General features: G+C 46.9%; 1 protein-coding gene across 4 annotated transcripts in view; it reads right to left on the bottom strand.

The window, feature by feature from the left end:
* PRPS2 (phosphoribosyl pyrophosphate synthetase 2) overlaps window positions 1–24152 on the bottom strand; it is a 137698-nt gene extending 113546 nt beyond the window's left edge. The window contains exons 1-5 of one of the 4 annotated variants that reach the window (XR_004348100.1): window positions 23670–24152; window positions 18054–18237; window positions 9350–9448; window positions 8180–8304; window positions 876–1049 (exon numbers count right to left, since the gene is read on the bottom strand). Coding sequence is in view for 2 of the 4 variants with exons in the window: in XM_032620189.1 (XP_032476080.1) it covers window positions 876–1049; window positions 8180–8304; window positions 9350–9448; window positions 18054–18237; window positions 23670–23791 (704 nt within the window). In the remaining 2 variants the exon portion in view is untranslated. Of the gene's footprint in view, window positions 1–875; window positions 1050–8179; window positions 8305–9349; window positions 9449–18053; window positions 18238–23007; window positions 23044–23449; window positions 23514–23669 lie in introns of those variants that run through there. The other 3 variants (XR_004348101.1, XM_032620189.1, XM_032620190.1) reach the window with 3 other exon arrangements.
* Between the last annotated feature and the right edge of the window lie 935 nt (window positions 24153–25087).

Below are 25087 nucleotides of genomic sequence, written 5' to 3'. Positions count from 1 at the left end.
GCATTCTCCCCTCAGTGTGAATTTAAAAGCAATAGTGTGTTCCATAAAGGAAAACAGGGAACCAATTTCACTCACATTTATCAGTCTAAAACAGGATCTTTTAAGGTATGTGCTGGCCAAACACTTTACATTCCCTTAAATCAGGGATTATCAGCCTTGACGTTGGGCCCGGATAATTCTTTGCTGTGCAGCACATCCCTGGCCTCTACCCAACAGCAACACCCGTCCCCTCAGTTGTCACAACCAAAAATGTCTCCAGATATTGTCAAATGTCTCCCAGGGAACAAAACTGCCCAGGTTTAAAAGAGTAAGGCCAAAATGTCACCATGTTGCCATACAATCAATACACAAAACTGAGGTATTATACACTCTTTGTTTTGTTCTGTCTCTGAAACCGGCTGTGCATTCTACCCTCCCAGCACATCTCAAGTCAGACGGGCCACAGTCCACGCGTTCTGCAGCCGTGCATGGCTGGGTGGTGGCTCCCACGCAGAACAGCCCAGCTCTAAGTCCCTGGAAGCCAACGCTGAGAAGGCCGGAGTGAAGGCAAGCCAAGGAAGCGAGGGCCTGAAGAGGCCGAAAGACTGTCTTCTTCCTCCTGTGCTCAGTTTCAGGAGAAGCACCTTCTCTGAACTTCTTTAAAAATACACTGAAAGTTCAACCTTGAAAATGAAAACCAGGCCATAAAGGACCACAGTTTTTTCCCTACCGAGAAAAAAAAAAATAGGCCTAGAATCGACTTTGGTCTGAAAAACTACTACTAAGCTATCAGTAATAATTAGGAAAAGTGAGCCTAGTTTTTAACAGCTGACATTCTTCCTTTCTTAATGAGACGCCCTAACGCTCTCCTCAGTGGTCCCAAACCACACGCATACTTGTCCGCAGCATGGCAGATGGTGCCACATGTGTCGGCCATGTCATCCACAAGGATGGCCACGCGGTCCTTCACGTCGCCCACCAGCACCATCCGGTCCACTTCATTTGCCTTCTTCCTCTCCTTGTGAATCAAGGCAAATTCCACATTCAACCTGTCTGCGATTGACGTGACCCTGCTCAAAGACACAGACAGACACGGACTTAGAGAACAAGCTTATGGTTAGCAGGGGGAAGGTGGCAGGGAGGATAGATTGGGAGTTTGGGAGTGACATGTACACACTGCTATATTTAAAATAGATAACCAACAAGGACCTACTGTACAGCACAGGGAACTCTGTTCAATATTCTGTAACAACCTAGATGGGAGAAGAATCTGAAAAAAGAATAGATACATGTATAACTGAATCACTTCGCTGTACACCTGAAACTAACACAACACTGTTAACCAACTATACTCCAATATAAAATTAAAAGTTAAAGAATATAGATAGGGAAAAAAATTAGACTAATTCTGAAAACGTATTCCCAAAATTATATTAAAAAACTCTAGATTCATTACAAAAAAAAAAAAGACACAGATACATCAAACACTGTCAATACAAAAAAAATTGTGTTCTTCATAGCTGTATTTTAGGACTGTCGTGACCAGCCATACACAAGATAATGCAAGAATCAGGCCTCCCTTGCAAAGCCAGGCCTGGTCTGGGATATGTATTAAACGACGCAAGGGGAGAAACATGCTAGGATGTGGCCTTGCATTTGTGGCAGCTGGGGAAGAAAGCCAGGGCGCCTTGACCATGGGCTAAAACTCCTGGCTAAGCAGCTGACACTCAACAGGTTAGTGTTCGTGGGTACCTTTATTTATTTATTTATTTATTTTGCGGTACGCGGGCCTCTCACTGCTGTGGCCTCTCCCGTTGCGGAGCACAGGCTCTGGACACGCAGGCCCATCGGCCATGGCTCACAGGCCCAGCCGCTCCGCGGCATGTGGGATCCTCCCGGACCGGGGCACAAACCCGTGTCCCCTGCATCGGCAGGCGGACTCTCAAGCACTGTGCCACCAGGGAAGCCCTCGTGGGTACCTTTTAAAGTCAGGGGCACAACTAAAAGCAAGTTATTTAGAAAATACTAACTGCACAGCGTAGGGACCAGCCAGCGGGGACAAAGTCCTGGTGAGCGCAGCCATGTAACCTGTACGCTTAGGACAACGGGCTTCACGGGACGCGAGGCCTCCGGACACAGTAATCACAGTCCAGGCCTCTGCACAACTAGGGCAAATGCTCAAAAGTCATCAGCTCTGAAAGGCCTGAACTGGCAAAAGGAGGAGAAGGTGGCAGGCCAGGCTTGCTAGTAAGCCCGGAACATTCCAGATTTTTCCTGTGAAGAATAGATTTCAATGATGAAACAGTGCAAAATAACGCCATAGACATAAGGTGACATGAAGATTTTCCCGTTTCACTTTTTGAAATGACGGTCACTCCTGATGCAATTCAGCTGAAAAACTTTTTATCGAGGGACCAAAACATACACACTCACACACCCTAATTTAGTATGCAGCGACTGGAGGATGCAACCTCTGGACACTTTTTAAGTCGTGGTCCCATTCACTGCGTCCTCCTCAGCTGGCAACCACGAGTGGCGCCCCATGCGTGCTCTGATCAAGCCAAGTGTGGCCAAGGCGCTGAGAGGAACCCACTTTCTGGGGCCAAGAGCGCAGCATGAAGGGGGCTGTGTACCACAGGTTACCCCTGCTTGTTTCGGAGAACATTCAACAAGTATTTTTTTAATTGTGGCATATATATAACTAAATAGAATTTGAATGCTGACCAAGATTTTGCCCCATAATCGCCCTAAAACATATACTACGATCTATATGCCAATTTCATAAAAGATAAGCCATTTAAACTCCCATTAAGGAAAGCTAGTTTCTCAGAACACAAGACAGGTTTTCCCAAGAAAGACTCTTGAACACCTTATGTATGTGCGTATACATTAAAATTCTGTTTATTTGTAAGGACCAGGAAGATCTCGGTGCGGCGGGGAAGCGCCACCATTGGGGCTGAAGTTTGAAGCAACTCAAGTCCAAGCATAACCTGCGTTCTGCCATGTGATCCGCTCTCCTAAGCCTGTACACAAACACACCATCAGGGGGCGCCGAGGCCTGCGTGGGAAAGAAGCTGAGCTATGCGGTTTTGGGGGGTGGGGACAGGCGTGGAACATGAGTGGGGGAGCTCCAGCCACTGCAGGTACCCAATGGTAACATCAGAAGCAGAGAATAAAGGAAAACATCCCACAAAAAGCCCCCTGGGTTGCGAGAACATTCCTATTTCTCCGCAGGTTCCAACTCTTCTTTTCCTGGTGTATAACTGAGACTTAATACCTATTCCTAACATACGATGCTGAGACGCTGTATCATATAGAAATCTTGGGTGGAAAAAGCTAGGACAAAAATAATACATAGTTTGATTTCCATTTCTTCCGGATACACTATTACATTCTCTTTAAAAGAAAAGAGAAAAAAGTCAAATCTGAATTATTTAGTTTCACCAACTTCCCAGACCAGTTTTACGTTAATATTGACTATCTCAACAGTGGTGTGTTTCCTAAGATTTATTTTTTTTCTACCCACAAGTGACCTCTTGTGGCGATATTAAGTTTTGTGGAGATAACTAACTTGTACCTGGAACAAATCAAGCCTCAAAGTTTTTTCTACGACAACAAGTTCCAATTTGTCAGATAGATATCTATTTTTCTTGGTGAAATACGACTTCTTGCATCAAACAAAGAAGCCACAGATAATGTCAACTGTACGTATCATACGTTACCTGCGAGGCTATTTTGTCGGTTGGGGAACAGCTTACTCCAGGATATGAGGATGACAAGGATGTGTAGCAAAAACTGGTGAGGAATGGAGGTGACAAAAAACCTGAAATGCACGCCCCTAAAAAGCGTGCCTCTCCCGGCAGAGCGGAGCAGGGGTGATCGGAGCGGAACTACTCTGAAGGGGATCTGAACAAAAGCAGCATCTTGCTGCTGACCACTTCCTCTGGCTAGCTGACTCTGCATTTTTTGAGCAGGAGTTGGCAAGTAGACAGGGGAGCCTGCTATATAATAAAAGATGGTATTTCAAATCAATGTGAGAAAAATTGATTACTGAATAGTTCTGGGGACAATTCAGATAGCTGGGGACAGGGGGAGTTGGATTCTTAATTCACTCTTTATTCCAAAACAAATTTCAGATGGAAGAAAAATCAAAACATTAAAAAGGAAAAAAGCAACCCTTAAAACATATGAAATCATGGGAGAAGAAAAATGTTAAGGGTGATCCTTCATAAACCCAGAAGCCATAATGTGAAACAGAGATAAATGTGAGTACATAAGTATGTTTTAAAAGTCTTGCAGAGAAGAAAAATACAAAAAGGGAAGAAATGAAAAACTTGGGGACTTAGTTGCTACACACGAGAAGCAAAGATGTCATTTCCTGCCTGCACAGAACTCCTAACAAGCCAGAGGAAGAGGCCTCCAGCTGACAGAACATGCAAAAGGTATGAACAGAATATAAACGTGCTAGAAGGAGCGCTCAGCCTTATGCACGCAACTGCCATTTACAGGAGGAGATGCCATGTATAACTCAGCCGATCTGTAAAGTAAAAGAAGTCCGATCATCTGCTGTGTAAGCAAGCCTGTGTACAAAGTCACTGGCATCATACTTGGGAATGTCAACTGGTCTATCTTCTTTTTTCTTTTTTCTTTTTTTTTTTTTTTTTTGCGGTACACGGGCCTCTCACTGTTGTGGCATCTCCCATTGCGGAGCACAGGCTCCGGATGCGCAGGCTCAGCGGCCACGGCTCACAGGCCTAGCGGCTCCGCGACATGTGAGATCTTCCCGGACCAGGGCACGAACCCGCGTCCTCTGCATCGGCAGGTGGACTCTCAACCACTGCGCCACCAGGGAAGCCCTATCTTCTTTTTGTTAAATTGAAGTATACTTGATTTACAATGTTGTGTTGGCTTCTGGTGTACAGCAAAGTGATTCAGTTATACATATATATATATTTATATACTCTTTTTCAGACTTTTTTCCATTATGGTTTATTACAAGACACTGAATATAGTTTCCTCTGCTATACAGTAGATCCTTGTTGTTTATCTATTTTATATATAGTAGTTTTATCTGCTAATCCCAATGGTCTATCTTCTTTCTTTTTTTTTTATACTTGAATTTTGAGTTCATATATTTTTTAAATTAATTTATTTATTCATTTATTTAATTTTTGGCTGCACTGGGTCTTCACTGCTGCACGCGGGCTTTCTCTAGCTGCAGCAAGTGGGGGCCACTCCCCGCCGCGGTGCGCAGGCTTCTCATTGCAGTGGCCTCTCCTGCTGCAGAGCACAGGCTCCAGGCGCGCGGGCTTCAGCAGTTGTGGCGCACGGGCCCAGTCGCTCCTCAGCATGTAGGATCCTCCCGGACCAGGGCTCGAACCCATGTTCCCTGCATTGGCAGGCGGACTCCCAACCACTGCGCCACCAGGGAAGCCTATCTTCTTTCAAAGACCAAATTTTGACCCTGTCCATCAAAACCTAAATAGCTCATGCCCCTGGACTTGGCAACAGCAGTTCTAAGAACGCATCCTACTTGTACAAGTATATGAAATGTGAAAGTGAGTGTCGTGCTGCAGGAATGTGCCTAAGAACATAAACAATAGCACCTACTAATGAGGAACGTGAGACTGGTTAAAGCAATCACTACATCCGCACCCAAGGGCCAGCTGTGAAAACCAAGAAGGCAGACCTACTGCACAGCTGGGGAACCATTGCTAAGGCGGAACACGCTTTGAAAAAAAAAACAGCAAAGAAGTATGTGCAGCATAACATCATCTGTGTGAAATAAAAAGGAGGGGGTATATGTTTGAGAAGCATAATTCTGACTTTGGGAAGAATAGAGGCCCCTCAAGAAGGAAATGGGAGACATCACCCTATACATAAAAAATAGGGTTGGGGGCTTCCCTGGTGGCGCGGTGGTTGAGAGTCCGCCTGCCGATGCAGGGGACACGGGTTCGTGCCCCGGTCTGGGAGGATCCCACATGCCACAGAGTCTGAGCGTCCGGAGCCTGTGCTCCACAACGGGAGAGGCCACAACAGTGAGAGGCCTGCGTACCACAAAAAAAAAAAAAAAAAATAGGGTTGGGATGGAAAAACACAAGGCCACACAAGTTTGTGGAATCTATTATTCTTTTGGCCTGTTAGCTATCAAACTAAGTTGTTCTGGTCAAAAAAAGAAATATGCCTGACATGAAAGCCACTTATTTTATGATCCATCCATATGAACCCCCCAGGGAGACAATTCCCCAGACACAATGGAGATTAGTGGTGGCCACAGGCTGGAGGGAGAGGGAGTGGGGAGTGACTGCAAATGTTCTGGAATTAGACAGTGGTGACAGATGCCTAACTCTGAATACACAAAACCCACTGACCTGCGCACTTTAAATGGGTGAACTGGAGGTATGTGAATTACATCTCAATAAAGCTGTTACTAAAAACAAGTTCCGCCTTATGCTCCCTCTCAACCCACTTGCTCACCTCTAACCTTCGAGCAGGCCAGTGCATTCGCCTGCAGATGCCACTGTGTGACTTCAGTAAGTTTCTAAGTAACTGCAAGCATTTCCAAGAGAAATTACTCCAAAACGTTGCTCTCATTCCCCTGTTGCCTTAAGCAGACAACACTCTGGGTTGCTTGCACCCGAAGGGGAGCGTTTAAGTTCGATTCTAGGTCCTTAGCTTGGCTGTGGAAGGGATGAGGGATGGGTATTTGCATTTTAAAGTTGTCCCCAAGCTTGATGGTCACCACTCTCTCGTGGCAGGTTTACTAGCGTGCACAGACTTACGAGCTTCCTTGCTTTCTCACAGGACTGGTGGACGGAGCTCTCTTTCACCTCTCCCTCCCTGACGGAGGCCCCTGCCCGGGCATTAAAACTTCATTCCGCTCTTCTCCCCACCAGATTGCAGCTGCACAGTTCTACAGGGTGACTCTGACTCAGAGTCTCGGAGCACAGTAAAGCACTCTGCATCAGCGTTCCATCATCTTCACCCCGATCCTCAACTGTCTGTACTGATTGCTCTTTAATTCCTTGAGTCTCTGTAAAGCCCTCTGGATTTGCTACTCAGTACCATTATTTACGCCATTCAGTGCACCTGTGCTCTGATGCTTTTAGTGCCATGTCAGTTTCTGTCCAGCATCCTCCTTTTACAGCCCAGTAACTGTCCTGTTGAGCCCACGGGGCTGGCTGCCCGCCGCCCTGTTATCTGCAGGCGCCGGCTTTTGGTGGGCTGCGCCCCCTCGGCTTCCTAACTGGGATAGTCAGGCACAATGAGGTGGTCTTCAGCGCGGAGTGCTTACTGAACAGCTGGGCTTGTGGAATTCTCCCTCGGCTGTGGCTCTGTGGCCTGGAGTCAATTTTCCCAGCATCGGGAAAGACTGGCTTTCCTCCCCAGGCTGCAGGGAGGGGTCTCCCTGCCATCTCCGTTCTCTCTGGAGGACCCCACGAGGGCATTATAGCCTCTCCCAAGCCACCCGCCTCTTCCTGGATCTGACACCCATACCCCAGGCCACCCTGAGCGCGGCTGTCAGCCTCCTTTATTTCTGGGCCACAGACATCTCCCTTTCTTTCCGGCTGCTCTGCGGACACGCATTTTAAAATTGTTCTATTTTGGCTTCCATTTCTAAATGTTCGTAGTAAGAAGAACTAGCTTGGTCAATCGTGTTGTTAAGTAAAAGCCTTATTTTCCAATTAGGCTCATTGCTTTTATAATCAGAAATGAAAACTTAAAAGACTCAAAACAGGGCTTCCCTGGTGGCGCAGTGGTTGAGAGTCCGCCTGCCGATGCAGGGGACATGGGTTCGTGCCCCGGTCCGGGAAGAGCCCACATGCCGCGGAGCGGCTGGGCCCATGAGCCACGGCCGCTGATCCTGCGCGTCCAGAGCCTGTGCTCCGCAACGGGAGAGGCCACAGCAGTGAGAGGCCCGCGTACTGCAAAACAAAAAACAAAAAAGACCTCAAAACATTCTTTGCTGAAACCAAACGTCTGTGTGTATTCTTTTTTCTTTCATGAATGATGAAATGTTAAAGATGATAGCTCTCTGCTCTGGAGGTGAAGCCTGTTGGCTATTTACTTGCTTATTTGCAAAATAAACTGTTCAGTAATTGAAGACATGCTTCCTTATCTAACACATACGGAAAGGAAAAAGCAGTCGGCAAACACACAAATCTAAATCTGCCTCGTGCCGCCTGGGCCTGTGCAGTACCTTTTGGCGCCCCCGGCGTCAGGTGAAACAATGATGCAGTTTCTCCACTCGGTGATGTTCTCCCGAATCCACTGCAGGACCGCGGGCTCCGCGTACAAGTTATCCACGGGGATATCAAAGAAACCCTAAGGGGAGAAGCGGGTGTCACATTATTGCGGGGTTTTTAAAAAGATCTCTTTCATGAGATAAAACTTGAATTTTTTATTCAAAAGAAGCCTTTTCAACTGACTCCCCTTTTTTTCTTTTTTTAAAATTGAAGTATAGTTGACTGACAAGGTTGTGTTACTTTCAGGTGTCCAGCAAAGTGATTCAGCTATTTATATATATATATGTGTGTGTGTGTATATATATATATGTGTGTGTATATATATATGTATGTATATATATATGTATATATTTTTTTTCAGATCCCTTTCCATTATACAAGATACTGAATATAGTTCACTGTGTTATATAGTAGGACCTTGTTGTTTACCTATTTTATATATAGTAGTGTGTATCTGTTCATCCCAAGCTCCTAATTTATCCCCCCCGACCTTTCCCCTTTGGTAACCGTTTTTCTATGTCTGTGCAGACGCCCTTTTCTTAATTCAAACAGAATTAAATCAAAAGACAGATATGTTCCAGAAGCAGATTTCAGTTCAATACGGGGACATGGTCTGTTATCTTATGATCAGCTCTATCCTAAGGAATAGGAGAATGGCTTTGTAGATCAATGGGTGAGAGATTTGCTGTTTCTTAAACAGCTTATTATAAGCCAAATAAGTCAACATTCACTATATCACAGAGTATGCATAGTGTAATTTGGCCTGTTTACCAGATTACGGAACTATGTTATGAAGAGTTTTAAAAAACCTACATTACGACTCTCCCATTCTAATTATCTTCCAGAAGTGGAGATGGAATTATAGAGTTTACTACCAAGAAGCCATTCCTGCTCCTCCAAAAGTGAGTAGAGGGAAAGTGGTGCTGGATACAGGCAATATCAACATTAAATATATTTCTAAGTTCAGTAAAAAAGATGAAAATCCAAGAGTTGCCATATACAAACTTAAAAACACACGCAGTGTTACCTCCTTCAAAAATTATTTAACTTAACAGGGCATTAGGATTTAACCACTTGCACTAAGCCCCCACCATAACCAAGGACAACAAAGAGAATGCTGGAACCTGGATCTGAGAGGCATGCAGGTCCATGGTGATGATGTGATCCGCCCCAGCCACCGAGAGCATATTGGCCACGAGTTTCGCCGAAATCGGAGCACGACTCTAAAATATAAAGGCACGGATTTTATAACAGGGGAGAGATGGAGACCTTCAGATTTCTCCCACTAAGATTTACAGAAGAGGAATCACAGATGCTTTATTACACTTGAAGAAAATTAACATTAATAATTCAAAATTAATACTTCAATAATTTAAACTTAGTAATTTAAATGACTTCATTATTAATAAAGAAAGTTATAGGTTATAATAGCAAAAGATACTCATCCCGTTTTATTCACCAAATATTAATTATTTACATCTACTACTGTGAGACAGTGTGCCTGACACTGGGTATAGAAAACAAATATCAAAGAAGCAAATAATTAAACATAAATACATGTAACATCACAATTTATATAATTCCAATTGTGACAACTGTGCAGAATAATAGGTCCCGGAAGAGAGACAGACAGACAGACAAGAGCATGAAGGACATCAAGTTAAAAGACACTGGTTGTCAGAGGCCCCTCTGAGGAAAGTGCTTTTTAAGGCGAGGCCAGCAGAAGCGGGAGACCAGTGTGGCAGCAAGAGCAGCCCATGTGACGTCATGGTGGCTGAGATCATATCCAGGGACAGAACGAATCCTAGCGTGGCTACAGGCAGTGGTCCAGGACAGAATGTGAGGGCATGCCGGGAGAGAGGCAGGGGCGCATCCTGCAGAGCCCTGAAGGCCAAGGCCAGCCCTAAAGACAAGTTTCTGCACTACAGCTGGGAGCGAAGGCTGTTACAAATTCGACAAAAACCATATCCAAGAACGAACACCTTAAGGTGATGGATAATTTGATATTCAGAGAAACACACACAGCGTGACACCGTATCCTCTCTGAAGGTACCCAACTTCTCCATAGCTTTAGGTTCCACACCATAAACAACGGACAGTAACTCTGTCCACATCAAAACAATCCAAGGGACTATAGAGGCATGATTAGACCTAGGGAAAGAGTTCAGCATTTTGCTGTAAACAGTGTTATTCCTATACACCACAAAAAAGGAAATGTAAGCTTAATAGAAGATTTCATTCAAACTTACAATGTCACATGTCAATTATATCTCAAAGCTGAAAACAAAAAAGATTTCATTCAAAATAGTAACAAATGATGTTAAATACACAGACACACACACACACACACACACACACACAGACACACACACACAGTATATTCATGTAAAAACACACAGGAATTATATCACAATGTGAACAGATTATTTTTATTTTCTCTAATAACACCATTCTTTTATAAAAAAGAAACCTATTACTTGATGATAATACACACACACACACACACACACACACACACACACACACATACACACATATTTTTTCACACACAAAGAATGAGAGGAAACAGCCCAAATGTTACCAGTAGATGTTTCTAGAAAGTGAGATTATGGGGAAACAGTTTTCTAATTTTTTAAAAATTGTTCAACCTGCTCAACTAAGTCACGTTTTCATCGTGTTAGCTCCCCTGCTCTGGTCCACGTTGCCTTTGGGATAAAAAGCCCTCCCGCCAGCGCGGCTCTAGCTACTAAGACCTGGTCTGCCCCACCGCCATCCCTGCGCCTCCAGGAGGGGTCCTCCCCGCAGTGGGGACTGGGCCCGCTCTCTCCCTCTTCCGGAGAACACTCTAAGCCTTGCCATCTACACCTGCACACCCACCTTACCCTTATTCCACCCCCATCTCTGCAGACCCAATGTGTTTGATCCTCCAGATCTGGTTCCAATCTCCAAACTTTAAGGTACTCCGAGAAATCTAGAGAGAAATGATCTGTCCCTTCTAAAGGGACACAGCATTTGGTCCCCACCATATGGGACCACCTTATGCCGCCTGCTTAAAGACTGACATCAGAAGATATTTTACGTAGGATGCATAATTCACAACTAGACTACGCGTCCCTCAAGGGCAAAGAATTGGTTTTGGAGATTTCCACATCACCTGCAGTCCCGGCTCTGTATCTTGCATACGACAGTTCTTCGATAAATATTTAATAACAGGATCTCTGTAACAACAAGTTTCCGAGGCTTAGTCATTCACCTCACTAACTATGAGAATTATTGAGTCTAACAAAATTCCAAGATAATTAAAAGAACAAATCGATAGCTGGGAATCTGACTCACAATGCTCATCAATTTGGGGCTCTTTCTCTAAGCTGATAACCTACGAAAAGAGTCCTCTGCTCTCCATAGCGTTCTCTCCATGGCGTTGAGCATTTCTTACTTCTGAGAGCCAAAGCACAGGGGTAATTTTTAAATTCATACTTTCTGATCTCCTTCTTCAAACTCTGTTTTCAAATTTGGTTTTTGGACCATTTTTCGCAATTTGCCTCAACCCCCAACTGCATCTTGCAGGAAAAATGATCCACAAGTTTCAACTGACTTTATAGCCAAGACAGAAAAATTTGTAAGACATTTCAACAAAGGTAGTCAAGGTACAGCAACCGAAAATAAAACGTTCGACTCCCCTAATGAAAAACGGATAAAGGTCAAATATTTTGTGAGCCAGCCCAACCTCGACAAAGACTCTCCAGAGAGTCCAGATTTTATTTAATGTATCGGCTGCTGCCCCTCTAAAAAGTGTAAACTTCACAGGCTTTAAAAATTGACAAGATTGTAGAAATTTGTGTCAGTACAACTGTCCTCAATTTTTCCAGTTAAGCAATCAAAAGAAACTATTTGATCATTGAAAATAGAATATAACCTTGAAAATTTGGGGGGAAAAAAAAAGCTCCAAGTCTTCTACCCCCTCAAAAGTAATTATTTCCAGCTGTGCCCACATCATACGGTTTTTAGCAGGGAAGGAAACTAGCAATTATTGACCACCCACTATAGCACAGGTCAGGGGACTGGTGCCCATGGGCCAAGACAGCCCATGCTCTGTTTCTTCACAACCTGTGAGCTAAGAATGGTTTTTAGGTTTTAAAGTGGTTGAAGACCAATCAAAAGCAATATTTTGTGACATTTGAAAAGTATGTGAAATTCATATTTCAATGTCCATAAATAAAGTTTTATTGGAACACGGCCATACCCCTTTGTTTACATATTAAATATGGCTGTTTTCACACCAAATGGTGAAGTGGAGCGATTTCAACAGAGTCCCAGTGGTACACAAAGCCTCAACAATCTGACACCTGGTTCTTTTGGGAAAGAGTCTGCCCACTTGTGTGCCAAGCACTTTATAAATAGTACCAAATACCATCCTTAACTTCCAGAGGAGGAAACTAAAGACACAACGGAACAAGAGTAAGTAATGGCACTAAAGGTCAAACCCAAGTCCACTTGACTCCAAAGTCTTACCCCAATACTCAGACCACTCTGCACCACACTTTTTACAATGAATACTATATTGTCATCTTTTTTCCATGTTAGTATTACATTGTGCTGACGTGTCATCATGAAACCTTTCCTTCACTGTCAGAACTTGCCCCTGGTTTCTTGCACATAGAAATAAAAGCAAAAATAAAATTTGACAGATGTGCAGCACTTGCTTAAAAACAAGCAGTGAGGTTAAAAATAATGAAACAAGCTTTGAATCTGGTTAAAAGGCTCTAGCTTTTTCTGCGCTTCTTTGCAGGTAACTCTAAATAGATCGACTGCGCAGAATTCCATTGTTTCTTAGATGCCATAGACAGTACAGTCCTATGGGAAGGAAAGGACAAGTCTGTGGGGCTCCCCAGGGCTCCTCCAGTGGCTGAGGAGGAGAATTTCTTTCTGAGCCCATAGAACAAGTGTGGCCGACGACTTCCCATCACATTCGAACACTACGTGGCCTTTAGCCTACCTAAGTGAAGCCAAAAGCGGGGAGAAGTGTTTTCCCCCATCACCCTGGGTTTCCTCATCACTAGCCCTGGCTGGTACATGAATTACATATAGGCTCAGGCCATTTCTCTAAGGTGCTTACTAAATCCTTTGTTACCCTCATTTCAAAAGTTTCCTGATACAAAGCCAGCCCAGTTGGTCTAGGGAAAGAAATGAATAGTTAGAAAAGTTATTAGCAACAATTTAAAAAGTCCAAAAGCACACCTCAAATGACAGACAAAATTAAAGATTTCCCTTTCGAGCAGCATGGTGAGAGAAACAGTCTCTCTCCTTACTGCAACACGAGTCAGCTTGACTAGAGATAGGTCAGAAATGATGGTGCCAGAACAATCGACATGTCCTGGCCGCCTCCGAGGTCAGTCCCAAAGAGCCAGGCTCTACAAAGGGTGGTCAAGAGTCAGACTCACCTGGGACAGCTGGGTGAACACTTGTTTCCTGGCATCATTATTCACAGAATCCCCTTTCAAGCTCTCAAGTAGCCTGACTTAGATGATAAATGATGTAATAATGACACTATCTCAAAGCTTGAACTGTCCCTAAATACCCACTTATTCACACATCAGTGACCTATCAAGGCCCCCTGGAGTGGGCTGAATGGTGGCCCCAAAGATATCAGGTCCTAACCCCTGGAGCCTGTGTGACTGTTACTTTATTTCGAAAGAGGCCCTTTGCAGATGTGGTTTTACTAAGGATTCTGAGATGGGGAGATTGTCCCAGAGGGCCCTGGATGCTACTGTATGTATCCTTAAAGAGGGAGATCCGACAGAGGCAAGAGAAGCCACGTGAAGATGGAAGCGGAAGTCAGAGGGATACGGCCTCAAGCCAAGCAACGTGGCAGCTGCTAGCAGCTGGAAGAGGTAAGGAAGGATCCTTCCCTAGAGCCTCCAGACGGAGCATGGCCCTGCCGCACCTTGATTTTCAACTTCTGGCCTCCACAACTATGAGAGAATCCATTTCTGTTGTTTGAAGCCAGCAAGCTTATAGTAATTTACTACAGCAGCAATTGGAAACTAACACAGCCCTCTGTGATTCCTTTTTTGCTATCAGCTTTCTCCAACAATAAGGCGCACCATTTCTGAACTCCAGATTCCCTCTGCTGCTACTGGTGCCATCTCTCAACTGCTATCATGGTCTTGCTTCTGTGTTGCTGATGGTGACCACATCTTATCTCTTCCATCAGCGGTTAAGTTCAGAAAGTCGTGGAACTGTCTGATTGGAGTAAAAACGAAAAGCAGCTACCATATTGTTTCCAAGAAACACACTTACAGCAAAGTGACTAAGGATCAATGAAAGGAAGGAAAGAAACTGGTACTCAAAATGGCCCCCAAAAGAAAACCCATCTCGGGCTTCCCTGGTGGCGCAGTGGTTGAGAGTCCGCCTGCCGATGCAGGGGACACGGGTTCGTGCCCCGGTCCGGGAAGATCCCACATGCCGTGGAGCGGCTGGACCCGTGAGCCATGGCCACTGAGCCTGCGCGTCTGGAGCCTGTGCTCCGCAACGAGAGAGGCCACAACGGTGAGAGGCCCGCGTACCACACAAAAAAAAAGAAAACCCATTTCAATGTCCAACAATAGGAACATGGATCGAGAGACAGTTGAACAACACGGTTTTAGGGAACAGTTAAGCCCACTGGGGCTTCAAGTGCTCTGGAGGGCTCTTCATCAGCATGGTGACAGAGGGCAATCCTGGCAAGTAGAGGCCAGAGGCCAGGAGTACCGTCACATCCCCTGTGTGGGGGAAGGACACCAGCCATGCAGACCATGCTAGTTTCTCTATGCGACAAAGACTTCATTATGATTAAACATAAGAAACAAAGTTTGAAAATACAATATTGGAACAAGAGGTAACTGCCAATCAAATACTTGCAAACAAAAAATGCAGGCGTCTCAATATTTGTATCAGTTAAAAAGAAAGTTAGGGTTTAAAAAAAAAAAGAAAAAACCAAAAACCAAACAAAAAAACCCAAAAAACAAGTTAGGGTTCCAAATCGTTACACAGTGGGAAAGGGCCAAGTAATAATAAAAGGAGTAATTTACCAAAGAAGAAGCAATGTATCAAATATCTTCATGCCAAGTGCAAAAGCTACGAGAAAAAAAAGGAAAATCTGATGACAAATGACAGAATACAGAATTTACTAAACCCCGTTACATGGAAGAGAAATGGTAGCCGGATATGAGCTTCTCTATGACACAGACAAGAACCAAGATGCTGAACAAGCCCATAGAAACACCCAAACGGGAGGAAGAGCTACGACAACAGACTACACTGATGCGACACAAGAAATAAATTGAAACACACATAAAACTTGCAAATCAAGTTTAGAATAAAAGCAGCTCCATAAATGACAAGTGGGAGGTCATATGCTTCACAGGAGCAGGTGGGACCTCAGGTTTGGGCTGCTCACAAGCTAAAGGCAAGTCACAAAGTGACAGACACACACACAGCCCCCCCCAACACACACCCCAACGTTTCATGGCACGTGGTAATTATCTGAAATTCACATTTCAATGTCCATAAATATATGTTTTATGGATTTATGTTATATGGAACTGAAAGGATTCCCGCGGAACCGACCATCTATTCATAAAATACAAGGCGGACAACAGCTTAAGAGTTGCTCCCCAATGGGCAGAAGACCGAAATAGACATTTCTCCAAAGAAGATATACAGAATGCCAACAAACACATGAAAGAATGCTCAACATCATTAATCATTAGAGAAATGCAAATCAAAACTACAATGAGATATCATCTCACACCAGTCAGAATGGCCATCATCAAAAAATCTAGAAACAATAAATGCTGGAGAGGGTGTGGAGAAAAGGGAACCCTCTTGCACTGCTGGTGGGAATGTGAATTGGTTCAGCCACTATGGAGAACAGTATGGAGGTTCCTTAAAAAACTACAAATAGAATTACCATATGACCCAGCAATCCCACTACTGGGCATATACCCTGAGAAAACCAAAATTCAAAAAGAGTCATGTACCAAAATGTTCATTGCAGCTCTATGTACAATAGCTCGGAGATGGAAACAACCTAAGTGCCCATCATCGGATGAATGGATAAAGAAGATGTGGCACATATATACAATGGAATATTACTCAGCCTTAAAAAGAAACGAAATTGAGTTATTTGTAATGAGATGGATAGACCTAGAGTCTGTCATACAGAGTGAAGTAAGTCAGAAAGAGAAAGACAAATACCGTATGCTAACACATATATATGGAATTTAAGAAAAAAAAGGATGTCATGAAGAACATAAGGGTAGGACGGGAATAGAGACACAGACCTACCGGAGAACGGACTTGAGGATATGGGGAGGGGGAAGGGTGAGCTTTGACAGGGTGAGAGAGAGTCATGGACATACACACACTAACAAACGTAGTAAGGTAGATAGCTAGTGGGAAGCAGCCGCATGGCACAGGGATATTAGCTCGGTGCTTTGTGACAGCCTGGAGGGGTGGGATAGGGAGAGTGGGAGGGAGGGAGACGCAAGAGGGAGGACATATGGGAACACATGTATATATATAACTGATTCACTTTGTTATAGAGCAGAAACTAACACACCATTGTAAAGCAATTGTACCCCAATAAAGATATTAAAAAAAATAAAGAGTTGCTCCCCATAGAGGCCTGAATGGTATCCCCAAAACTCACGTCCACCCAGAACCTCAGACTGTGACTTCATGTGGAAATCGGGTCTTTGCAGATGTAACTAAGGTGAAGATCCAGATGAGCTCATTCTGGATTAGGGCGGGCCCTAAATCCAGTAACTGTCCTTTTATAAAAGACAAAAGGACATACAGAGACACAGGAAGGCAGCCGTGTGAAGACAGGCAGAGATGGACATGATGCTACCAGAAGCCAAGGAATGCCAGGAGCCAGCAGAAACAGGAAGAGGCAAAGAAGGCTCTGCCAGAGTCTTCAGAGGGACTGCAGCCTGCTGGCAGCATGACCTCTGACATCTGGCCTCCAGGACTGCGAGAGAGAGTACATTTCTGGCATTCTAAGTAAGCCTCCCAGTTTGTGGTCATTTGTTTTCGCAGGCCCAGCAAAGTAATACAATCCCCTTTCAAGTTCCCCTCCAACTCCAACTTCTCTGATTTTTCTTGAAGGCAGAGGCCGTATCTTCTTCAGTTTTTCTAGAAACTCACAAAGCCTCCTACAGTGCTAGTGTTACAAAAAGAATAATTCAACAATATTAACTTCATTCCTCTTGCAAGGTTAAAAAGAGATAATGGTATAAATTAAACTTGGTATCTTGAGATAACTGGAGACTCATATGCAGCTGTAAGAAACAATGCTGAGATGGTGCACCCTTGCCTCAGTTTCTCACGGTAACATCTTGCAAAACTAAGGTAGGATATCACAACTGGGATCCCGACATGGATACAATCCAGTGGTCTGCTCAGGACTTCCCCCAGTGTTTTATACTCACCAGGGTGTGTGTGTGTGTGTGTGTGTGTGTGTGACTTTAGTTCTATTCACCACCACAAAGGTACACAATAATTTCATCCACTTTCATTATATGTAAAGTATAATAATTTTATATTATAGCAATGGTATTTTCATACCTGCAAAAATACACTTTATCTGTTTCTATATGTACAAATATTAACGTGATGGCTGGTCCAAAGACAAACCTTTGGTAGAGCCAACCAGAGAAGGCATATTTACTCCATCCTGACAGGAGAGAGCAGGCATTTCCCAGGGATTCAGAGGTACAAAGTGAGAAAATCAATGTAGCCGTTAAGGCAGAGCAGGTTCCTCCAACAGGAGCCCCGCCCCCATACCTTGTCCTTTTTGTCTTGGCGGGCGTAGGGGAAGCACGGGATCACGGCGGTCACCCTGGAGGATGATGCGATCTTGCAGGCGTTGATCATGATGAGGAGCTCCATCAGGTTGTCGTTGATTTCTCCGCAGCCACTCTGGATGATGTACACATCTTCTCCCCTCACACTTTCGCCAATCTCGACGCTAGGGGAAGGAACATGCCACCCATTAATAGGAAAGCATCCCTGTGACCACCCCCAGGGTTGTGATTCCCTAGGACTTGGCAGGCAGTGGTCCTCGAGGGTATGACTTCTTCCACTGAGAGGAGACAGAACAAAATCAGCAAAGGGAAAAGTCACACGGGCGAGGTCTGGGGAGACCAGGCACAAGCTTCCAAGAGTCCTTACCCTCGTGGAGTCACAGAGGACGTGTGAATTCCCCCGGCAACGAGCTGTGACAACACACGTGAAGCACTGTCCCCCGGGGAAGCTCATTAGAGACTCAGTGCCTGGGGTTTTACGGGGGGCCAGGGACTCGGTGTTAACCACGTGGTTTACACTGTTCAGCAGTGAGCTATTCCCACAGGGAATGGCGGGAAACTTCACAAAAGCTAAGCTCCCAGAGGCCAGCCAAGGGCCACCTTGCAAAGGGACCTTTTTCATATATGAGGGAATCCCATATGCTCTTCAGAAATTGTCTCAGGCCTGTTACATTAACTCTTTTTGGCTCAATACTGTATTTTAGTTTTTCACTTTCGTTAACGTTACACATAACACATTGCTTAAAAAACTCCAATCCGTTCTGTAAGGCTTAAAACAAATAAACAGTGCAGAGGCAGCCAATTTCAACTCTTGACATGGTCTTTAGATATTTATTTTCAAAGTCCCTCCCTTACGTTTGTATTGCTTCATCTGGATTTTTTTTTTTTTTTCTGGCGGTACGCGGGCCTCTCACTGTCGTGGCCTCTCCCGTTGCGGAGCACAGGCTCCGGACGCACAGGCTCAGCGGCCATGGCTCAAGGGCCCAGCCACCCCGCGGCATGTGGGATCTTCCCAGACCGGCGCACGAATGCATGTCCCCTGCATCGGCAGGCGGACTCTCAACCACTGCGCCACCAGGCAAGCCCGTTCATCTGGATTTTTCATCCTAGGCGTCACGTGTTGACCCCTATCTCCTCCCCATCCCGTCGCCCGCACCCGTGTGCAGCCTTCCCATCTCATCTTGCCATCTTCCTCACATCGATCAGCATTTTCCAACTAAATCTGAGAGCTACAATTTTAACTGTGTCAGTGCCATTCAGAGCTGAGTCATTCAGTAAACTGAAAACCAAGTTCGTATTGCCCTTCTATGCACAACTTTTGGGGGTCTGTTTACCCTGGAGGAAATTATCCAACCTCTTCAACTACTAAGTTTTCCGAGTACTGCATACAAATGGCAGCCTCAACACTTGGCTAACAAACTAAATCCCACAATGTCAACGTCAAAGGCCTCGAGCGTGATCTCCATTCCTCGGCCTGCCCGAGTCTCTCCCTGAGCTGCCTTCTCTTTCCAGCTGTGCACAGCTGTCTCCTGGGGATTGCTTCCACCCCTTTCCTGCCCTCGATTTCCCACTTTCTGTACCCTTTCTTGGTGCACTTCCTTGTTTTACTGGTGGGCATCCTCCAGTAGCTTCTTGAGAAAGCAAATAGGAGCTAAAGTCTTTGAAAATTGCCTACCAGAAAGCTTCTGTATTTCAGGTACAGGATTCTGGGGGTTCAACAAGAGAACGAGTCAGCACAGCACTGGCATACATACACAGTTACCTGTATCCCTTCTCTTACAATCAGAAACCCATTATACACAATGGTATTGTTTCATTAAAAGAGCTAATTATTTCTAAAGAAAATGTAAACACAAATAGCATTTCGAATACCATATAGCAGTCTATCTGAATCAACGGAAGCTTCTACTCAACTTTAAACAGAATAATGAGAAGACAAAAATGCCATTTTTCAAGTTGACAGGATCTGAAAATGAGTTTTGATAACAGTGGGTCTTAACCTCGCACGTGCTCTGCCATGGATGGAAAGAGTACGATGCCAACCTCGGGATGAGCATGTGACAGACCGAATTCTGCATACTCCCTCCGAGCTTGAGTACCAAGGAGCTACGTGTAATCCCTTCGTGAACATCACATCAACTGCGAGGTGAAGTCAATCTGGAAATCACAGTATCATAAAGCTCAGGGGTCAATAATAGCCTGTGAGCTGAGAATGGGGTGGGCAGAATAATGGCCTCCCAAAGGTCCTCCCCAGGACCTTTGAACATATATGTTCGTTTATAGGGCAAAGGGGAAGCAAGGTGGCAGATGGAATTAAGGCTACTAGTCAGGTGACCGTAAAACAGGGAGATTACCCTTGATTATTCTAGTTGGCCCAGTGTGATTACAAGGGTCCTTAAAAATGGAAGAGGGAGAGAAAAGAGGTCAGAGAAAGAGATGTGAGGACTGACGTAGGGTCAGAGACGTGCTATGTGGCTGGTCCCAAAGATGGAAGAACGGGCCAAGAGCCAAGCAAAGTAGGCAGCCCCTGAGAGCTGGGAAAGCAGGTAATGGATTCTCCCCTAGAGCCTCCAGAAAGGAACACTGACCCACGATGCACTTCTAACCTGCAGAACTGTAAGACGTTAACAGCAGCAGAGCCACCATGGGTCCACGAGGGCTAAAATGTTGTCTGGCCCCTTACAGAAAAGGTTTGCCAACAACTCCTGGTGTTATGACTGTTTAAGCCCCGAATTTCAGCTTCTCTGGCCTAGTTTTTCTAAGGAACCTCAATCCCCATATGACTAGCAGTCCAGGGGAAGACAGAAAATACATACAATCACCATGGCAACTTTTCCCCAAAGCTATTCCTGCTTCTACTCATAAAGATGGTCACGACTGATCTTTACCCTAGGTCTTTTTTTTTTTTTTTACTCTAGGTCTCTTAAACACTGTGGCCAGGAGGCAGCATCCACTGCTCTTTACTGACCCTGAAATAAGAAGGCTGATGAGTTTATCTGAGCCACCAACGAATGGGTGTGGTAATTAAAAGATGGCCACAGACTAACACTTTTCCCATGAAGAAGTGCAGTCTATGGCCTCTTCCCCCGGATCTGGGAGGACTCCGTGCTTAACAACACTGCGACAGAAGTGACGATGCACTGACTTTGGGGCCCGGGCCTTAATAGACTGGGAGCTGCCACTTCCTGTGTTTTGGAATCCTTGTGCTTGGACCCCAGTTTCCACGCTCTAATAAGGAAGCTCCAGCAGCCCTGTGGGGAGAGATGCTGAGGTTCCTAACCAAGCTCTCAGGCCAAAGCTAGCCAACTTACCAGCCATGTGAGTGAGCCAGCTTAGAAGTGGACCCTCCAGCCCCAGATGCCACCACACAGGACAGAAACAAGCCTTCCTTGCTGAGCCCTGTCCAAACTGCAGGTCTGAGAGTCAAATAAACAATTAGTTTCAAGCCGTTGAGCTCTGGGGTGACTTTTTACACAACAGATAACCAGAACTTTGGGTCTCAGGATCCAGCTAGCTGCTCTGGGCATGTTAACTGACCAACATAATGGGTTAAAATAGACTTTCAGACACCATCATCAGTGCTGTCCTAGGACATCACTGTGGCACTTCAGTGGTCAATTGTAAAGCTGGAGCCAACGTCTCCCTGCAGAGCTTAAATAATTTAGAGATGAGAAGGTAAAATCGTGAGGCTCTGTGTCCAATTAGTGTTTTTAAAATGGGTAATGGGAGGAGTTGAGGACCAGGCGCCACACCAGATTTCTCGTCTTGGTTCAGGGAGAGGTTCAGGAAGGGGCCCCTGGACATGAATTGTATCAATTATCTCTTCCTTTTGCCCTTCTGCTTCTCACCTCTAGGACCACACGGTAAAAACCGGATCACTAGTGCAGTATCTGATACAGGGAGTCCTCTTTATAAAAGAATCAACCTCTGGGCCTAGACAGTTCATGGGAAAGAGAAAAGTCAGTAAGTTAACCTTTTATAGTCTAGATATTAAAAACATAAAATGTAACTATATAGCAATTCCCAGACTTCAGGCTGAGTGGTTTCTGACACCTCATGATTTCTAATTATCGAGTGGTAGTTATAAAATACTCAAAACCAAATAAAAATTTTTCCTTGACTTATGTGACACCGCCGCCAGGAGACAAACTATCATCCCATTCTTCTGAAAGCTACTGCAACTTGAACAGGACTGCCAGATATTGTGGCATTCAAACATAAATACACTACCCTTCTCCAGAGCCCTGGACTTCCTCCGAGACCTCTGGATAAAACTCTGCCAAGTGGAATTCTTTAGCTGAAGGACTCGTGCAGTAACACCACCTGATACTCATTCACAAATGTTTCTTCACTTATATTATCATCAGGGTTGTGCAGTGGTGATTTCCCACCTGGAATAAGGGTTTCCCATATCCTAACAAGCTGAAAACAGCAACCTCCACCTTCTCTCCATGTAATAATAATAACCCCTCGGTATCTAAGCAATCTTTGCCCACCTCAAGGGCATCAAGATTCTCCTCCGATGTTTTCTCCTAGAAATTTCTAGTTCTAGGTTTTACATTTAGGCCTGCGATCCATTTCAAGTTCATTTTTGAAATGGTGGGAAGTATGGATGGACTTTTTTGGGTTTTTTTGCAGCTGCCAACAATTGTTCCAGCACCGCTTGTTGGAAATGTTGCCTGAACTGAATCTTTGCCAAAGATATCAAAACGATCGGTAACTTAAAAAAAAAAAAAGATCAGTAAGTGAGTACAGCGGAAGATATTTAAGTGGGGGGAGAAATGGGACCAACTTGAAATTAGTCAAGAGCTGCGTGGACTCAGGAAAGTGGAAAAAAAGGAGCTGCTGGTCCGGCTTCAGAGGGGGCCACCAGCCTGACTTAACTGAACAGAGGCGACCGCTTCCTGTGGACCTGAGACATGGGCAGCACTTACATTCAAGCCATGGCCTTGCTGCGGGACACAGCAGAGTCCCAGGAAGACGAAGAAGCTGAAAAGAAAAAGTCCATCATCTCTGAAGCAGAAATGTTAGCACAAGGGATCCCAGCACGTGAGCCCTGGAGTTCTCAGGTTCTTTAAACCCTTTGCAGGACCACAGCCTCTGGAGAACTCAGAAGTCTACACTCTGGCAGCTCAGGACTGTCACCTGGGAGCTTTTAAAAAGCCGACCCCGCAGCCCTCGGACCGGAATCTCTGGGGCAGGGCGGGTAAGAGGCACTTTCAACGGCCCCAGGCGAATCCAGCGCGCAGCCGGGGCTGGGGACGTGGGCGGGACGTTCCCTCGCGCGCACGGGGTTTGGGATCGGCCAGGCAGGAACGCGCTCGCCCCGGGCCGTCCCTCCCCGCGTGCCCCGCGGTTCCCGCCAGCTGCGCCCACCTCCTCCCGTGCCCTGTGACCGCCCGGAGGTCGCTCTTCCGGGCTGGGGCCGCCCTCTTCGGCTTCTCCCGGACGCCGCGGTGGTGGCGCGGAGGCCGCGTAGTGGCCGTCCCGCCCCGGAAGGCGGAGCGGGCAGCCGCGGAGGGGGTCCCAGGTAAGCGCCGGCGCCGGCCCGGCACCGGAGCCGCGGGCCCAGCGCCCTCCCCGGCCCGGCCCCCACCTGGTCTCCTGGTTGCTGAACTTCTTGGTGACCACCTTGCCCAGCTCCAGGCCCAGCCGGTCGGCCACGCGTTGAGACAGGTCCTGGTGCGAGCTGCCGCTGAAGAGCACGATGTTGGGCATGGTCAGGCGCGGGGCTCCAAGCGGCGCGGGGCGGCGGAGGCGGCGGTAACACGGGACCCTGTGGCGAGAGCTGGAAAGCGCGAGTGGCAGACACCGGCAGGAGCGGAGCTAAGAGGAGCTGGAGGGGGCGGAGCTGGAGGGGCGGAGCTGGGAGAGGGGAGCGGGAGGGACGGGACTGGGGGAGGAGGAGCTGGAGGCGGTGGAGCTGAGGGAGGAGGAGCTGCGGGGTGGGAAGAGTGGGAAAGCGCAGCCGCGGGTCCCGGAGGCGGAGCTGGAGGGGCAGAGCTGAGGGAGGAGGAGCTGCGGGGTGGGAAGAGCGGGAAGACGCAGCCGCGGGCAGGGTAGGAGGAGCTGGAGGAGCGGAGCTGAGGGAGGAGGCGCTGCGGGGTGGGAAGAGCGGGAAGATGCAGCCGCGGGCCGGGTAGGAGGAGCTGGAGGGGCGGAGCTGAGGGAGGAGGCGCTGCGGGGTGGGAAGAGCGGGAAGACGTAGCCGCGGGCTGGGTAGGAGGAGCTGGAGGGGCGGAGCTGAGGGAGGAGGCGCTGCGGGGTGGGAAGAGCGGGAAGACGCAGCCGCGGGCCGGGTAGGAGGAGCTGGAGGGGCGGAGCTGAGGGAGGAGGCGCTGCGGGGTGGGAAGAGCGGGAAGACGCAGCCGCGGGCCGGGTAGGAGGAGCTGGAGGGGCGGAGCTGAGGGAGGAGGCGCTGCGGGGTGGGAAGAGCGGGAAGACGCAGCCGCGGGCCGGGTAGGAGGAGCTGGAGGGGCGGAGCTGAGGGAGGAGGAGCTGCGGGGGTGGGAAGAGCAGGAAGACGCAGCCGCGGGCCTCGTAGGAGGAGCTGGAGGGGCGGAGCTGACGGAGGAGGAGCTGGAGGCGGAGGTGGAGTGGGAAAGTGCTGCAACAGGCCCCGGAGGAGGAGCTGCAGGAGGCGGAACTGGGGGAGCGGGGCGGAGGAGGAGGAGCTGGAAGGGAAAGGGAGGAAGAGGGGCGGGAGGGGAATGGGTGTTGGAGAGGATGGGGGCGGGAGGAGTAGCTGGAGGAGCGAGAGAGGGAGGGGGGAGGATTGGAGGAAGAGCCCGAGGGTGCTGCGAGGCGGGTGCTGCGAGGCGTGGGCTGCTACACACCGAGGGCTGTAGGATGAGAAACCCTGGAGGGCCTGGCTCCGTGGGAGAGCTCCAGGCCCTAATCTTGACCTTTCTGTCCTGCTTCGCGGGGGAGAGTCAATGAACCAGGTTAACTGGGCACAGAGGGAGGGTGAGGGAGGGGCGATGAAGGTGCCTCGCAACCAGGAGCGACCCCCAA

This window comes from Phocoena sinus, chromosome X, assembly GCF_008692025.1.
Source record: "Phocoena sinus isolate mPhoSin1 chromosome X, mPhoSin1.pri, whole genome shotgun sequence".
NCBI classification, from domain to species: Eukaryota; Metazoa; Chordata; class Mammalia; order Artiodactyla; family Phocoenidae; genus Phocoena; species Phocoena sinus.
This window is presented reverse-complemented; position numbering and strand designations above follow the sequence as displayed.